The 19,236-nt window shown below is 44.6% G+C and overlaps 1 protein-coding gene across 2 annotated transcripts in view; it reads right to left on the bottom strand.

Annotated features, from left to right (window-relative positions):
• DNM3 (dynamin 3) overlaps window positions 1-14,915 on the bottom strand; it is a 169,316-nt gene extending 154,401 nt beyond the window's left edge. For both annotated transcript variants that reach the window (XM_058842696.1, XM_058842697.1), the window contains exon 1: window positions 14,737-14,915. In XM_058842696.1, the coding sequence (XP_058698679.1) occupies window positions 14,737-14,882 (146 nt within the window). In that variant the 5' untranslated portion in view covers window positions 14,883-14,915. The remainder of the gene's footprint in view (window positions 1-14,736) is intronic.
• Window positions 14,916-19,236: the final 4,321 nt, after the last annotated feature.

Here is a 19,236-nt window from a genome sequence, read left to right as displayed (position 1 = left end):
GGCTCAGGAATGCAACAATGAACCTCCTTCCACAAGCACCAACAAGGTGACAAAGCTTTGGCAGAAAAGAAACACAGTAACTCTACCTGTGAGATGAGTCCTGAAGGTTTCCTTCCCAATCTAACATCTAGACATAAAAAATAAATAAAAATAACATATGCAGGCAGTTCTAAAGCTCTGAGGAACAAGACCAGCTGTCAGTTGTGCCCCACACCACTTTAGAACTCCCCAGCATTTTGAATGAAAGTGTTAATTTCTAGCTAAATTGTGTTTCCCTTTCTCAGTACCTGCTAATGTGTGCTTAAAGTGTGATTACTCTGCAAACCAAAACGCACCATGAAAGGGGAGGCTGTTCAAACACAAACTCACTCATTAACTTCCCTACTCAAACACTGAGCTGCAGGCAGAAGTACAATTAATTAGGAGCTCAAGTGATCTCTAAAGCAAAGATACTGCAAAAACATCAGATGTACTGAGTTCAATCTGCTGTGATGCTTTATAACACTTGAGACAGCAACAAGATACAGGAATTAGCTAAAAGAGAAGCCAAAGACCTTCAGATAGGTCTCTCATAATTTCAGTATCTACTAACGGAGAGAAAGCAGCCCCACAACGAACATCTACTGGTATTTTCTCATGGGGAAACAGAAAAGAGTCATGGGAACATGGTCATACTTCTGTATGCACTGAAATGACAGCAGCCCAGGAGGTAACAAATGCCTGTTAAGATTACAGTTCCATACATTGCTTTTCAAGCACTCAATATCTGGTTTTTTAATATATATATTTTTTCCCATCAAGAAGCTAAAATGAATTGCCACACAGGACAAAGTGGTCACCCAAACCAGTGTCCTCTACAGCACCACAGGAGACAAGAAAATCCTTTGGGGAGTCAAAGGCTGAAAAGATTTATTGATTTTCTGCTTCAGACTAAGCACATTCAGCAATAAAGAACACTGCATTAATGCAGCTCCCAGGGTACACAGTGCTGACCTTTCCTCAATAGCAAAGTTACAAAGAAAGGTAAGACAACAGTTTTCCTTCAGAACATCCTCTTAATATATCCAAAAGTGACGGCATTCTTTAACCCTGTCTAACAGGCTGAACTATCTTCTGTTCCAGGAAACATCAGCAGAGAGAGATTCCTGCTTGGTGAGAGGGAGAGCTGTGTTGATCACATAAACTTCTAAACATAAGCAGGACATAAAACTTCTGCTACAAATGCACAGTTTGAAGAGGGAAAAAGTCAGAGAATGAGGGTAATGGGGCTCACAGGGAGAGTTGAGGAGAAAATTCCCCCCACCATTTAACCACTGAATGGGTGTTTTACCTCTTTGAAGGAGATACTGACATCCATCTGCCCACAGGCATAGGGATTATTTTTTTTAACATTTGAAATTTCAGCTTCAGCCACGAGGCAATAGCACCTGATTGTATTCTCTGTACAGCTCAAATCAGATGCTACAAATAAATACACAAACTTTACTTACAGAAAAAAAAAAAAAAAAGAGGTAATTTTTTTAACACACACAGAAATAAAAGTCAAATCTCAAACACAGCTTGCACATCTTTAAGAAAAGCAACGTAGAACCACACAGCAGGGAATCAGATGAAATGCTGTACAATGCTTCTGCAGAAATGCCTGCTCTGACATCCACAGGACAGGATAAAGTTCCTCTCCCCCTCCCCTTGGAACAGAATGCACTCCCTAAAGGGTTTCTTAGTGGTGCTGAATGGAATGGCGCTGTATTAGAAATGGTCCCACAGCTTATACAGGTAACAGCAGCAAGAAATAGAACAGGAATGAACAGAGCCAAGTCTCAAAGATTCCTTCTGACCAAAAGGACAATGTCCCTCCATGTCCTGATGGTGCATCCCAACACTCTTCTAAGGACAGACTTGAGACAGCTGCTATCCACACCTTTTGGTTAGCATGTACTCATTTGTTTAGTGAGAGTTGGGAGAAAAAATTCACATCAGAGTTGAGGCAGCTGCAAAGAAATCCATCTAGGAAAATACGTGTTAAAAGAGAATTTTTGCTCAAAGGCATCAACAAGGGGGAGGAAAGGATGTTTCTGTGGTGGGGCAGTGAGGCTGGGAGTGCCTGTGCACAACTGCAGGACCACCTAACAACGAGGATGTGCAGGAAAGAAGAAACACACTGTGCAAGGATAAAGCTGGGAATGAAAGCCCTGCTCCTTTAAGAGATATTCATCCTGCATTAAGAGTCCAACTACTTTTACATCTTCACTCTCAGAGCGTTTTCAGCACAAAGAGCTGTGCTGACAGCAGCTGTACAGGCTCAGCAGCAGCGCCGCAGTGACAGGACAGCCCATCAGCAAGGCCTGGCCAGTGCTGAATTTATCAAATGCAAATAAGAGGCAAACAGCCAGGACACCCCTTCAGAACTTGTCAATCTTAGAATGCACTCAGCTGTTACAATATCATTAAATACTTTCATGTGCAAAATATTTTCTGGGCTAAAAAATGTTTACCCTATAGAATTACTCATGTTTTACTGCATAAATAAGCTGTGTTGTCTTCTCTAGTACTGCTCATTTCCAGTATCAGAGGTCTGGACAAGTGTATCTACTAACTTTGGTGTCTACTCTTTGTTTAATGCATAAAGGAACAGATAATTGCTTGAATTTGACTTGCTAAAAGCCAGGTGTCAAACTTACACCACAGGATGGTGAGACAAGTTATCAATGGCTATACCAGTACTTCAGCAGTTTAAAGTAACAAGCTAGTTTGGGCTTTAAGGTGAAAAAGTAATTAGATGACTCATTAATTGAAGAGTCTCATGGAAGAGATGGAAATTTCAATAAGGGCAGAAACTGTAGGGAAATGCTGGAAAGCAAACTAGACAGGGGCTCGTCAGTGAGATGTCTCATTATAATGCAGGACTGCAGTTTGCAAAGAACAAGACATCAAACAAATAAAATATAAACATAAGGTATTTCAGGGGGATTTCCAGGGAGTGTTTCCATTTAGGAGAGCTCTAACACACTAACAGCTTTTATTATTTAAAAATTTAAAAAAAGAGACAAAATAAAACAGAAGAATCCCCAGTTTGTGTGAAAAGTGATGATGCATCACCATTTAAAACTTATTCTTAGTTTCAAAAGAGTAACTTATATTTGATTTTCTTTGCCAGTATAGGGCTGAGAAATGTCCTGTGCTTTGATCAATTACATGGTTAGTATCACACAGGATAAATGGCAACTAATTTACATCAATACCAATACAATTAATTCATACAAAACATAGGGGAATCCAGGAAATCAAATAACGGAGGAAAATGTCAACGATTACACAGTAACTGCATTAATTAAAGAGCTACGAACAATTCAAATTGATAGTGATGAATTGTTAAAAAAATCCAAATTGCCTCCAAAGAAAAAGGCTCCACATTTTCCACAAAGGGTAGAAACATGCCAGGCTCAGGATGAGAGGCAGAGCTCTGTCACAGAGGAGCAGCAATGACCTCATTTCATTAGCAATGTCACTAAAGTTCTCCCACTGCCACAAAGTCCATCCCAAGACCTTAAACCACCCTCAAAAGCAAAAAGGCCATGATCCATCAGCACCTAATATAAACAACAGTGCACTGGTAGCACTCCCCACAGACTTCTATTCCCAAGTTTTGCCAAGGAATGCAACACAGCTTTAATTGCAATAGGAAGCAATTGTGCCCAAAAAGTCAGAAGTTTTCCTGGGCCTTTTTCCAGCAGTGTTTATTGTTTTATACAACTCCAGCCTGGCACACCAGGAGCACTTGTGGCCTGTATTAGCAGCTGAATGACCATGCCTTGTGCAAAAGACCACACAGTTTCACAGGAACACTGACACATGTCCATACAGCATCTCCAAGTTCTCTGGAAAACACAAAGAAGTACCCAAAAAGCTTTCATTTTTCTTCCATTTCTCAGAGTTAACCTCAAAGAAAAGTGCTAAGAAACTCCAGAAACAGGAAAAAAGCATGGTCCAGTGTAAACCTGAGGATGGGAGGCATGAAACATTTCTAACTTCTTTCTTCAGGTATTAAAAACCCATAAACCACACCCAGCTAGTTTGTTAACTGGAGAACTCTTAATGCTAAAAATATACATCTGCAGACCTATTTTGCAGATGTGCTCATTCTAGCTCACCTACTCCTGTGCTCACCAACCCCACAGAAGATCCAGCAGCAGATCCTTCACTCACTTTTAGTTCATTACAAATCAAGGCATGTCCAAGACATGGGAAATGTACTTTGCATTTACGCAGAGGCCTTCTTAGGAATTAAGTCCATGAGATTTATCATCACTGACACAAGACTGTATTTATTCTTAGTGGCTTTGGAAGCACATATTCTCTACCCTTCAAGTGACAGTACAAAGATACCCCTAGGACACCTTTTCAAGAAGTCTCAAAAGCCTTAAGACACTGCCTCAGTTGTACTTTGATGTTCTCAGCCACGTGCCTTTTTAAATTCACTACACAGTAGTGTTTCTATATGACACTGATATTTGGCCATATATGCTGTTCCTCATCAGCTCCATGTACAGAGACCAGTTCTAACTGTCAATCACCACTTGATCCCTCACCTCCTTTCATTAGTTACAGAAGAGTAAATGGTTTTTTTGTTTGGCACAGTGTCTGTCACTCGAGGCTCTCCCACAGCTTTGTTCAATGGCCTGACACAATGAGCCTTACAAGAAGATGTGCAAGACAATCTGCTTTATTGAAGACCAATGATACCTATATCTTAATCAGGCATGCTAAATGCATTTTAGAGGCTGTGGGTTTTTAGTGATCTCAGATGTATCAGCTCCTGAAGCTCTGTAGTGATCTTTCCAGTGTTTTTTTGGGAACCACACAGCGTAGATGGTTGGTGTTTAGCTCATGTTTGGTCTCAGTTTGCAGCAATCATTCTTCCAAGGTAAACCTTCTACTAATGAATCATTTTAATTAACCTGCTCAATAACTAACAATACACATTCAGGTCCTGCAGTGTTTGCAGGGCTGTAGGGGCAGAGTATCCAGACACCTTAGGGCTGTCAGCTCTTCTTCCTCCTCTCAAGCAGGGTACATGAACTTGGTGTTTTTGAGAAGCCATTTTCCAACCCATCAATGTCCTTCACCACCACTGCTGAACTACTGGACCAGCAGCGAAGCAGGGACACCCCAATTATCCCATCCATCACTTCCAAGTAAGAACACAGGTTGAATTAACAAAGAAAAAAATAAAGTGTTGAAAATCTTACACAGCACTACAGCTAGCAGCCTAAAATTTCTCATGGGGTTCCTTTTCCCTCCATTTATTTATGGAATTGAGACCAACTATAAAAAAGCCCAGAGGGCAATGTTAAAAAAAAAATGTTAAACGTTAAAAAAAAAAAAATAAGTCTACCCAAAAAGACCCAGCTGTGGGAATATGAGAGTGTTGATTCTAAATGTGACAAAAAAGGTATTTTTGAAAAGCCCTTGAAAAACTTCAAAAAGCTGGCAAGGGACTCCAGTCACACTAACTGGGCACCTCCATTACAAGAATGCTCAATGCCAGTGCTCAGGCACCACTCAGGTGAGAAGGCAAAGCTTGAGATTCCCTCTTCAAGCAAAAGACTGGAGAGAGAGCAGGCTCAGAAATCCCTGTCATACTTCTCTTGGATCTGGAAGATGCCTTCTGTAAGGAGCAGCAGCATTTCTGCCCAACACGCTGCCAGCAGTTATTACATCTCCCCCATTCCCCATTAGGGCTATGAGAAAATTAGTGCCAAAAATTACTTTGGTCCCAATGGTAAAGTCTTCCATTAAACAAAAGAGGAATCAACAGGTTCTCCAAAGCAGGGCACAGTTGAACTCAAGTCTGGGAAGGCCTTCTTAGACCAATTTAATGATGTATTTTAACATCAGTGACAGTACCCCACATCACATTCCTACACAGAAACAGACGAGACTGTTCACTTTCAAAGGAAAGAAAATGCACTTCCTAGGATTCAAGGAAATGTCTTTTACATGGTAGAAAGTTTTAAAATGTCAGTGATGCTTACAGGACTGCACACTTGCCGTACACAGGCATGAAAAGCCGGCAGGCAGAAGCGCAGGAGTGTGAGATGAAGAGTGCTCTGTTCGCAGTGCCTGTGCTGTGCTGGGCTCGCTGGATGAACAGAGAGGGAAGCTGCCAATGTGCAGGCTCGTGGGCAAGGCACGGTATGCACGATGCATCTGTCCTCCCTGGCAGCCAGCCAGAGCTCTGCTGCATCATCCTCGTTCCATTGCTGAAAATGCCCTTTTTCCTCTTTCCCTTTTAAGATTTTACAAAAGCTTCTGCTATTTCCTGCCCAACGGTGCTCTCCATCAATTCCAAGCGGTGGTGGAAGGGGGAGAAAGGAAGCACAAAACACAAAGGAAGCCCAAGAATTCTCAGAATTTTAGTGTCAAAAAGAATGAAGGGGACTTTGCAGGTCAACTTATTCTCCCTAATCAGATATGTTTGCTTTTAGGAAAGGACTCATTTGCATAGGATGTTGGTGCATAAAAGCCCATCCATTCTCAGGATGAATACTAATGCAGCAAGATTCTGTATCTCAACACAAGAAACAAACAACAAAAATTCTTTACTCACTTTAAATTGTTGACAGTGCTCTAAATAGACCTTGGCTGTTTGGGTTTTTTTCCAATCACTTCCAGCTGCCAAATGCAATTAACAGTGTTTCTTTAGAAAGATTTGAGTAAGAAGCTTTCCTCCATAATATAATCAGAGATAAAAATCTGACTGCAAGGATCAGAAGGAAAACATGTCCCAACAAACCAGGCATATCAGCTACATGAAGCTAACTACTACAGAAACACATTTAGCAATTTCACCTCGTGATACTCTGTCAGTATCAATATCAGTATCAAATCTTTTAGATATTACGAATTCCAGTGCTGTTACCAAAAACCCAGAAAAAACAACAATCTGCTGCTCTTCCTCCCAAATCCCACTGTCCTGAATTGGGATCCATCAAAACAGACTTTTTAAACGGCAGCACAGTATATAATCAGCTGTCACACATCCTAGTAAAATCCAAGAACTTTTCAGAAGCATTGGGAAAGTACATTTCTCTTCTGTAGCAGACAAGGTGTCAAACTGTACAATTACCTTTTTCAGTACAATACAATCCATTTCAGATCATTTTGCAGAGCTGGAATGCCACTGGATTCAATTCCTGTACTCACTCTAGAATATATACAGTGGGAACTGCAGTATAAAGAGCATGAATTTATCAACAGGAAAACAACTACAGAAGGAAGGGGGAAAGGAGATTGTTTCCAAAACAAGTGATCCAAGTTTCTCTGGCCATTTTATTCTTTTCTACCTGTCCATTTATCCTCCCCTGAGCCTGTGGTATGTGCAAATTAATATACTGTCCAGGACAGTGTAAAGTCTGTTTAGCTCAACAGTGAAATTTAGTATCACCCATGATCTCCCATCTCTCTGCTCACCAGAAACTGAATTATTACCACAAGAAAAATTTATATTAGAGGTCTGACCAAAAGAGTGGTTTGTGCTGCTGCTTCCCAGAACACTAACAAAGTCATTAGGCTGCAGGTCTCAGTCCAGACTCCTGAGCCTGTCAACCTCCTTCCCAGATCTGACAGACATTGAGAATCTTCTGTCGACATTTGTTTAGCACCCGAACAAATAAACAGGTGAGCACACAAAGGCGCACCACTGCCTCTGATGGATTATGCCAAAATTTCTCCAGCAGCTTCCAGCTTGTCTGATGAGCAGGGCTGGAAGAGAGCCCATTTCCTCCCTGACATGCAGCAGAGAGCAGAGATGCCTCTCAGTGGTTCTCACCCTTGACATGCAGAGCCCTGTCTGTTCTCTGCAGGTGAGTGAAGCTTCAGAGCATCCTCCAGAGCTGAGCAGCCCTGAATGGATGTGCACAGTTTTAGGCATCTGCAGTGCACAAACTGGGGACCAAGTGCCTAAGGTTACTGATAAGCTCATCTATGAGGGCTGAAATCTCAATTCCAGCACCGAGTGAATCTCCCGCACACCTGAACAATGAAATCTCGGTGATTTTGCACAGGAGCTAGGATGCAGAAATACCATGCTAGGTACTGAATTAAAAGCATAACTTCCACACACAAATTATAAAAGCTGACATTATCAGCAGACACTTGGGTTGGAAACCTCTCTTATCTGCAGCTACAGTCTCCTTTACATCCCAGAGGTTATCACAGACAGCAGTTCTTGGCAGCACATCAAAGCCCAGCACCCAGTTAAATGGGATTTTGCTCCTCTGTAGCTCAATAATGCTGCCTTGCTCATCTCCATGCAACTTGCTGAAGAAAAGGACGCAATGTCACAGTTAAATAATGTTCATTTCCTGTTCTCAGAATATTTACACTACAGGTTTACACTGCAGACACCCAGCATTAAAGGGACTCCCAGTATCCTGTTACACACGAGCACAGCAAACATGGGGACACACACTTCTTTTTACTGGAAGGCCTTATTATGTTTTAAACCCCCGCAAAACAGTAAGAAAACCAAACCAGAAAGAGCAAAAAAGTCTCTTCCCCTCATGCCCGCAATCTAGGCAATGTTTGAGAAACCCATAAACACTTGGAGGAGCATCATCAATTTGCTCAGTGATCAGCTGAGGGAAAACAAACCACAAACATGATCTCTCTCGCAATGACTAAGCTATTGCTGGTGCCTTTTTGGGATGAGGAAGCACTGCTACATCTCAGCTGTTCAAAGCAGAATCCAAGGCTCAGTTTTGGTTCCACACAGAAATCTAAATCAGCCATCACTCAAACCAGAAATGCGTAACCGCAAGTTCTAGACAACAATCACAGTTATCCCACACTGATTTTAAGATTATATGCTACCATCTTCCTTTACAAATAGAAGCAAGTTAAAAATAAAGGAATAAAATTCTATATTCTACATACAGTCAAGGCATGTGTGGATACACACACAGGTAATATTTAAAAAGCAGTTTGGGGTCACACAATGAAGAGTAGCAGAGAGCAGTGTCCACACTTCCATGTCTCTGCTGCAATCCACAGCAGCATCACTCCCAATGTTTACTGGTGAATGTCCAAACAATCCCATTGCTAACATATATTTATCTAAGCTGGAAATCCTTGTTTGCTATTTCATCTACACAGGAAAGTGACATAAGCTTGAAACATTAGCAGCAATGCCCATCAAGAAACACCAAGACGACAAAGGTGGTGATTATTTGTTGATTTCAACACTACAAAATCCCATGTGTGGGCTCCTTCCTGAAGGCAGTGAATAACAGGATTTATAATATTATACAAGAGTCTAGAGAGTCAGATAATCTGTCCAACTTTCAGAAGTGCCTCTGTATTAAAAACTAAGTTTGGATAAAGTTGAGTCCTGCAGTCTGAAAAAAAGGGGAAAAAAAAGAAAATAACCCACAAATCTCTCCTGAGATGACTGCTCTCCTTTAAAAACGATCAGAGGAGTGCAGCCACCTGCAGTACCTTGATGGATTGAACTCCCACTAACAACTGCCACTGAATCTGCAGCACTGATTTCCCAAAAGGCACTAGAGACCAGACTGGGGTTTTTTTGAACATTGCTTTTTGCAGGGTTTTGAAGTTTTTCTGAAGTCTAGAGCACAGACTTCAAATACTACACTTGTGTTCACTAAATGCTACAATACTCTGATCGTACATAGCATGCTGAAGTTATAGTAAGATTATGTATTCTCACAGGTACACTTTACAAAAGCAAAGTGTTACTTATTGATTTAACATCTCTTAGCTGCCTGATATGCTGAACTTAAATGCCAGAATAAAGGTTAGAGCTCCCTGCACTATGCCTGCCTCATGACAGAGTACAGATTTTATTTTCTTAAATACCAAAAATAAATGAGACAAATCCTCAAAGTAGTTTCAGAGGAAAAAAATTACATGTGGGGTGGTGGTGGTGAAAAAACAATGTATTTGTTTGCATGTCTGTTTTTAGGTACACATTTCCTTTACTTTATATATATCCATTCTCAAGGCTTGAAAAAAAAATAAAAATAACTCTAAGTCCACAGTGGAGTTACATTTAAGGACAAAACCAGGGCATTTGTATCCTCGATAAACTGCCAGTTTGTTCTTCGATGTATAAATGCAAAAAGTTATTCAGGGAAGAAACCCAAATGAGCCACTGTCTCATCTGCTGCCGTTTCTAATTAATGAAAAACCCAGAAAATTCTTGTTTTTGCTGCACCAGAGTATTTTGATAACTAGGCTAATATACTCAATACTGTACTCCAAGCTGTACTGTGGCTTAATTAGTCAGGAAAAGGAGTGGCTGGCTCTCATTTCCAGAAGATCTTTGAGATTAAAAAAGTGTACACAGCACCACGTCTCAGTTTGTATCTCAGTTTGTATTCAGTTTGACTGCTTAGCTTTTTCATGCCTGTTTCACAAGAGATTTTCTGTAAAGAAGTTTTTCTGTCAATGCCTAGTAACTAAGAGAATAAAATACCTGCACCAATCTTAATGCATCTCCCCCAGGAAGCATCAATCTAAATATGTGTCTACATTCTTCAGAGAAATTTTCTGCTCTAGCAGCCAGAGTCGAAGTCTCTTCTCCTCATGACTCAACGCAGTCTTTTCACAACCGCCATCTCAAGCAGAACAGAATGAGCTGAGCACACGAGGAATAGTAATTTCAAAAAGAAATAATTGCTACATATGTCAAAATAAATAGCTCTGCATCCATGCAGTGGCCCTAAGATTATCAAAAGCATCTCAGATCAAAAAGCTGCAAAGCTGAATCAGACCTCGGGCTCTTAAAATGAAAGTGCCTGTTTGATTATGACTGACAGGCTTACAATCAAGAGTTCACATCTCTTATAAAACAATTATTTGGCCACATGCAGTTTGTATTATATTAAGCAGGAAAGGAAGTGAAGAGCTTTCAAGTTGGAAATCTGATTATTAACTTCTTTCTATTTTTAAGAGTAAAACAAGGTTCTGATTCCTGAAGAAGGAGACCCTGACAAGGCAGCTTGCTGTTTGTGCCTTCAGTTATCTGAAAAACCCATTTGGATATAGATGAAATAACAGAAAGTGCTTTCTCTCCAAATACAGTTTACAGGGATTGCTTCCTGCCATTAGCTTTCTTTTAAGTAGCCCTTTTATTATCGAAAGCGAGTTTGAAAAGCACAAACAACACATAAGCTCCTGGCCCTGAACTGCTCAGGAGCACAGGAATAAGAGAGGCCAAGTGCCTTCTCCCACTGGCAATCTGCTGGCATTTGTTGTTTGACTCCCCTTTGTGCTTTCGAATCGCTCTCCAACCAATCTCTCTCTACCAGAAGGTTGCATTAGATCCTTTGCTTCAAACACTGGCTCAACATTCTCTGGGCACATTTACTCCTGTTACAAAGGGAAGCAGAAGGAGGGAGGAGGAACATTTGCTTTTCAGACAACTTCATTTCCTCAAACACACACCATGAACTCAGTTATGAACACATGAAGGTCTAACCCGTAAATGGAAATGAGCTGTCCTCAGGTGCTCTCTGGAATCTGTTTCCATCTGAATGCAACTAGAATCCTGACAGAAAAACCTTCAAACACAGTCCTTGACTACCTAAAGAAACTGTCTCCTTCCACACAGAGGAGCAGTAGGTAAAGAGGAAACCCTTCAAATTCCTCAGGGGATGCTAATCCAAATAGCAACAAGAACAGACACATTGGGAGATTTGACACTGCTTCATTCCAGTTTAGTTCAAAGCCAGCCTACAACGAGACAAGTAGTTCTGGGTGTCACACAATTCCTGCAGCAGGCAAACGTGGAATCCATCCTCAATCAACACCATCATCAATGCAAAATCTTATGTGAACTAATCCCAACATATTCCCCGCCTGCTGATAGTCATTAGGGATCCTGTGTGCACCTAAACAGGCCTTGGTGCTACCCTGGAGGCAGTGATGGAAATATGTCATTCAGCAGGACCTGGCTCCCACTCCCAGGCCATCTGCCAGCCCACACAACTCTGCCAGCCCCAGATCCATCACAACCCTTCCCAAAAATTATGGCAGTGCATAAAGAGATGGTGGATACCCTGCATAGCCCAACATGTTTCCTAGGACTCATAAAGAAACTCTAACTCTTGGTACCACCTGCAAGACAGAAAACAGTTTCTACTGTCCAGGTGCAAAAAACAAAGTAATCTTTGCACAACCAAAGATCTTGTGGAAGACAGAAACACCCACAGTGCTACAGTGGCTACAGACAGCAGGGAATAACAACCTGATCCTAGAGTTAAAATCACCTCACCACAGCTCCACTGATAAATAACAGATTAACAACCAGCAGCATGTTTGTAGCAAGACCCTTTCACATGGAGGCTATCGTGCCTTCCTCATCAATTACAGCTATTGCTGAAGAGATCTTTACTGTCTCTCTGAAGGCTAAAAGTTAAAAATTTACTAATGATAATGTGGTAAAAAAACCCAAAATGAAACCAACACAACAAAAAAACCCCCATAACCACAAAACAACCCAAACCAAAAAAACTAAACCAAAGCCATGAGAATGAATGCTCAAACTTCAGAGCAATGCAAGGACTGTTTTATTTTGATCTCGATTTCAAAGCTGTGTTAGTATTAGTTAAAGTTTGCCCTGTGGTTGCCAGAGGTCATGCAATATACCAGTAACAGAGAGAAATGAGCACAGCATGGCTCTACAGGGAGACTTGCTACCTCTACAAGCCACATTAAGACAGATGTGGATGAAACAAACTTGTTTGCAGAGAGCAGCTGCATTATCCCATCAAAACAGGAATATCCGATGGCTTACTAAAAAGAGACAGAGGCCATTTGTCTGCTGATCTAACAAGCAAAATCCTCTCCTGAGCTCATGGATATTTATTAATCTGGTTCTGAGGGTTCACAACCAAGTTCTCACAGTTTAGCAAGGGCACATCTGCCGACCACACGTACTCAGTCTGGAGGAAAGGCACAAACAAAACATCCATGCTTCAGTCTCATGGAATAGGTTTGAAGCAATGCAGTTTAATGTAATTTTTGCAACAGACTCCAAGGTTGAAAGCAGGGAGGTACTACAGAAATCACTGCATAAAACAACGATGTGGAACTCTGAAACCAGGCTGAAAGAATTCAAATTCCAAATCCCATGTGACAGAGACATTCGGGTGTTTCACAGCAGCCTGTAATCTCCTCTCTGAAGAGACTGCCTTGAAGTGTCTGCAGGCTGCACAGTAACTACATGAGTGAAAAAAGTTACTGCCCGTAGCTCTCCTTCATAATTCCTCCTAGAAATGCCCACATCTCACTCGTGCAGCTGGTTCCAGCTTCTTGGCAAAACAGGCCAGGTCAGCACAAACTGTTCACTTTCACCTTTTGCTGGAGCAAAAGGCACATCCAGGCGGCTCAAAAGAACAGCTCCACCTGCGGATCAGATGGAGCAGATCCCTCTGGCAGTGACAAGCATCTGGGAGCAGGATGATCAGCCCACCTCACTCAGCCCAGAGCCCAGGGACCAAAATATCCTCATTGACAAGAAAAATGAAGGTGCTTTTCCCCCTCAGCACACGTGCTTTTCTCAGCTTTGTGGACACATAACTCAAAAAGTTAAAAGGTTACCAAAATACTTCTTAAGGACTTGTTTAAAGAAAAGAGTAATAATCTGATGGCTAATCATGCTTTCTAAGGATCTCATTTACGTTTTCCAAACTCGAGAGACTTGGCAGTATTGTCAACACCATCAGCTAACTACAGTCTTCAAGGAGAAAGAACCGACATTTAACACAGACAGTTCTGAAGGAGATGAAGAACCACTATACATATATACTACACTATATACTATATATATATATATATATATATGTTATACCAGGTATCTGGAGCTATTGCAGCCGGGTTGTGGAGTGTCACAGAATTTATTATTGCCTTCGGTGAAGATCTCCGTACATCAAAGTCCTCCAATCACCGATACACAACAGTATTTCGACACTTTAATCCGGACTAGGATCGCAGCTCCGCTGTGGGAGCATCACCTCCCTCCGCAGCTATTCGAGGCAAACGCAGCAGGAACTTCATCAAACAGCACGTGAAGCCCATGTTTACCTCAGGACGTCTCCAGAGGCACCGCCTGAATCGTCAGGCTTCCCCTTTTCCTGTCAGCGATTTGTTAGAAACGATGCGCATGTTGGACTTGACGATCTTGGATGTCGTTTCCAACCTTAATGACTCCGTGATTCGAATACCCACAGGCGCGTTGGGACTGTGCGAATTTATAGGCGATGGGATGGGAGGAATGAGCCGCCCAGAGCCAGCACCGCACCGAAATTAGGATTCGGGGCTTTAAACACCTCGTTCTTCTCAGGCAGCGGTCACCCACACACCCGCCAAGCGGGCACACGAACGCGCTGGCACCGGAGCCGCGGCGGCTTCCCCGCAACGCGCACATCGCATCACGGGCGCTGCCGGGCCAGGGCCCGCCTCGCCACCCCCGAGGCACCGCTGGGGGCAGGGACAGCGAACATCCTCGGTGGGGTGGGTGCTCTCGGAGCCGCGAAGTGTCCCCCAAAAAACCCTCATCGTCCGTCCCCGCCCGACACCGCCCCCCCCACCCCCCACCGTTCGCCGCTCTGAGGGGGGGCGCGCGCCGCGGCCGTTGGGAAGCGCGCGCGCCGCGGGCCGTGTGGGGAGAGCGGGGGGCGCGCGGGGGGTGCCGTGCCCGCCGCCCCTCACCTGGAGACGCAGTTCTCCAGCACGGAGCTCTTGCCGGCGCTCTGCCCGCCCACCACCGCGATCTGCGGCAGGTCGAGCAGGCAGTTCTGGCCCAGCGCCGCGAAGGCATCCTGCAGCCGGTTAACGAGCGGGATGAGCCCCTCCATCCCGCCGCCGCCTCCTCCTCCTCCTCCTCCGCCCGCCGCCGCTGACAGGTAACGGCCGGCGCACTGCGCACGCGCCCCGCCCTCCGCGAGCCTGGGGGCGGGGCCTCCGCGGGGAGGCCACGCCCCCTCCCGTGAGGGACCCGGTGCGGATCCCACGGCTGTCCCACAATTATCCCACAATTATCCCACAATTATCTCACAATTATCCCACAATTATCCCAAAATCCCTTCTTCCCCCCGTTGTGCCAAAGGCCCACACACGCTCAGAGTCAAGGGGTTGGATTTATTTCTAATTCTGCACAGAAAGAGGGCTAGGTGGCAAATCCACAAAGCCAGAACGAGGATTGTTAGAAGTTTCCCCTTTTTGTGTATTTTAACAAACCAAGGCGTTGATGTTTATTGGCTACAAGTTATCTAGTTCGCTTATTAATTACTGTTCTATCTGCTGTCGGTTAATGATCTTCGTGGTTCCAGTGTTAATTATTCTGCATGCTCAGTCTTTTTCTTGAGTCAGTGAGGTTTTTGAGTCAGTGGTCACAATTTGCCAGAATTACCTCTTACCCAGCCAGACCTGATTTCAGCATAGTTGCTCTGTTGTTTTTATTAGTTTCTTCCTTATTTTGGATGTTCTGCCAAATATCCTTGTAGCCCCTCAATTCTGCGTTCTTTGTGTCATTTAAGAGTGGTACACCCTTCTTCCCTTTGGTAACCTTCCCCAAGGTCTGAGATAATTGAAATATGTCAAGCCCTAACCCTTAACAAGGCAATTCTACCAACAAGTAATTTGTCTTTCTACTACCTGGACATCACTTTGGGTTTGCTTGCTGGGGATTGCTTTTTCACAGATTGCCCAGAGAGGCTGTGATGTCTCCCTCACTGGAGATATCCCAGAACCAACTGGACACGATGCTCTGGGATGACCCTGCTTGAGCTGGGAGATCAGACCAGAAGCCCCCTGACAACCTGACCCATTTTGTGACTCTGTTCCTGCCTGGGGACAAGGCCACCTTGGTGCTGGGACACTTGGACACGAAGAGCACGGTTCACCCAGGTCTGTGTGCTGACCATGAGACCACCACGGTGCTCCTCTCCCCCAGGAGCCCCAACCCCAGCTGGCCACCCCATCCTGCTGCTGGGAAGGGCTGTGGCAAAGCTCAGCCCCAGGCAGGAGTGCTGCCTGTGTGTCAGGCACATCCCGAGGAGGAGCTGGATCCAGCAGGGCTGGCAGCAGGTGCATGGCTCAGGACAGGCTGGGAAGCGACAGCAAGGTCCAAGCCAGCAGCGGGTTCAATTAAAAATGCACACTGAGGCTGAGCTAAAAGCTCAGGCACACAACAGAGATGAGATTTAGCTGCGATTACTGGCAGCAGTCACATCATGAAAATATCCAAAACGCAGGCTTTGGAGTCCTGCAGCGATAAAAGTTATCCTCTCTATTAAAGCAGACACTGGCCTCGCTCAGCGTGAAAAACAAAACAAAAGGGAACTGTGAACATCCTGCAGGCTGATGGAGACTAATGATCTGGAGGATTATCAAAACTTCTTGGCCAGAGCTCTCAATAAGTGTAAAAAATTACTCCACAAAAGACCGACCTATAACTCTGGAAACAGTTTTTATTCGGCATAAGGAGGAGATGGCTTCTCCTCGCTGCTGCAGTTAGATCACAGCCTCTGGGAAAAGCCTTGCCATCATTTCTGTCTAGTTGGGAGCCTGGGAGTTATTGACATAATTATGCCAATTAGCAGCATGATTATTTCTTTCCCCACTCCTGGGCAAGCAAGCTATGCCAGGAGGCACTGGAGTAGATGCCTGGCCTTCCTCCAGTTCGTGGGTTTCTGTGGAGGCTGGAAGTTGGGAAGAACATTATGAGTGTCAGAGCACTTTGTGCTGCCCCCATGCAATAATTAAGATCCGTAGAAGAGCAGCCTGGCCACAGGATTGCATCTCCACATGAGACAAATGAAGATTGAGAAAGGCACAATGCCTGGGGAGCAGCAACATGCACACCTTCAAATTGATAACCCGGGGAACTGTGCTTTCAGTGAGGTCTTTAAATTACAGCTTGGTCTTCTTCCATGATTAAAATAAAATAAACTAGGAAAACAACTAAGATTAGGAAAAGTTTTGAGTTATTCCCCCAAGTCTGGGAAGTTCCTGAACCAAACTTTTTTGTTTGGTGAAGCCAAGTTAAAGCCACTAAGTGCCCACATTCGCCTTGCAACTCTATCACTTACAAAACTCCACTCTCCCCCCTCCAGGAAAAAAAAAAGGCACAAGTATAGATCCCCCATCTTCTGGAAAAAGCACAAACTATTTCATTATGGATGCTTGTGTTATCATGAGAGATTTTCCTCATTTTCCCAACAACTCCAAGTGAGAAGGGAAGGAGAGAGGAGAGGCACCCAAACATATCTTTAGGTCTCTGCTTTTCTTGACTGACTTCTCTGGGCAGCTTGTTCCACCCCTCCATGCAGAGCCCAGCCTGGCTTTTTGAATTTGCCAAGATTCAGAGCAGCTAAATTAAAGCAAACAGGGGTGCTACTAGCAGAGACCATTGCAAAACTTCTTGTAACAACTTGGAAATACAAGACCCAAATCTATGTCAGGGGGCCATACAAGAAATTATTCCCTGGGGGAGCAGTAGGTGCAATCCCCAGGAGCACAGAGCTGTGCTGCTCACTGCTTAAACACAATCTGATTTTACCCTGCTGTGCTCAGTTGTGCCTCACAATATTTATCATTTTCTTTTGCTGCATAAGCAAGGAGAGAAAACCTCTGCTAAGCTCCTTTTCTGGCACGGCAGGAAGGGTGGGTGCCCTGCTCCCCAAGGTGACATGGCGTGGTCTGATGTCACATGTCACCAGCTCCAGCACAGCCTGCCTGGGATGCCCAGTCACAGCCTCCAGTGCAATTTCAGATCAAGGCTACAGGCAGAAAGCTTGTCCTGCCACGACTTCCAGAAAAATATATGGCAAAAATAGCTTGGCTTCAGGGTGCAGCTGAACCCACAAACACACAGACACTTCTCCCAAACCAGGCAGCGTGATGATAAAACTGAGGACATTTGGACCAGGTCCCCAGGCTGCTTCATAAACACACACCAGTGCAATTCCCTTCAGGAGAAATGAGTTATATATAAACCAGAGAGAGACTCGCAGATGCCTGCACTGAAGAGCCAGTCACGCTGCCATGACCAGGGAGAGCAGAGCACAGCAGAGGCTGCATCCTCTCCCCTGAGAAAAGGCAGGTTCCTTCAGCCTTGTTCACCTCCTTCTCGCTTCAGACACAAGCCCAGAGTTTTTCAGGCACAGAGCAGGAGCAGGTGTGGGCAAGGAGCCCATGCAAGAGGGAGCTCCCAGGTTCTGGGCAGCACTTGGCTCTGCAGTGGAGCTGCATGAAGATGCCACTCAGCATTATGCCTGTGCATCTGCCAGGACCAGAGCTCAGACCTTGAAGCTGCTAAAGATGGAATTCAAGCCTGTGAAAGAAAGTCAGAGTGGCTGCAGCATTTCTCCATGTAAAGTGGATGTGTTTTCTGCCTTCCCCCCACAGCCCGGGGCACTGCTGACTCACTGATCGCAGGACAACCCAGTCCCTGTCCCATCTCTCCTCTCTCCTGCCCTATGACCTCCAGCTGCATTTTTTAGCCGGGTGCATCCAATTGCAGGGTAGAGAAAGGGCACCGTGCTGCATTGCAGCCTGCAGAGATGTTTCCCTGCGGCCCTGAGCACCCCAGGAAAGAGCTGCGCTCCCTCCCTGCAGCCTGGCAGCATGCCTGCTTCCTTGGCCACAAAGCCAAGGGCTTCTCCAAGGGAAGATTTCGTGGACAAAACACTTGCCACGTGCTTCCAGCCTCTGGGAGTGGCTGTTGCAGTGCTTGTTGTGCTGGACCATGCCATGCAGCATCCCCAGGCAGTGGGGCCAAGGCTTTGCCTAGCTCAAGGGAATCAGCCCAGGGCTCAATCCCTGCAGCTTTGGTTGCTGAAAATCTCTCCCAGCTGCTTGCTGTACTTTGAGCTGATGACAGTATGTCCCTCATCCACCTCCACCCTGCTCCCGAGAGGGAACTGGAGTGTCATTCCCTTTTCCCTTCTGCAGAACCGGGACCTGGGCTGTGACACCATATGGGGTGTACTTGTGGCACCCCATCAGTGCCTGCCCACAGCCACCCTGGGCCAAAAAACCTCTCTGCATCCTTCCACCCAAGCTCAGGAAACTCAGGGCTGACCCACCAACTCCCAAGGTCTCGTTCACTGGAGTGGGAGCAGGACATGGATGTGATGCTCTGAGGACCAGTCCAAAGCATCCCCAGCTCACACCTGAGCTGTGGGATGAGTTACACACCAGGCTCTT

The sequence above is a fragment of the Poecile atricapillus genome, chromosome 7 (genome assembly GCF_030490865.1).
Source record: "Poecile atricapillus isolate bPoeAtr1 chromosome 7, bPoeAtr1.hap1, whole genome shotgun sequence".
In the NCBI taxonomy this organism is placed as follows: Eukaryota; Metazoa; Chordata; class Aves; order Passeriformes; family Paridae; genus Poecile; species Poecile atricapillus.
This window is presented reverse-complemented; position numbering and strand designations above follow the sequence as displayed.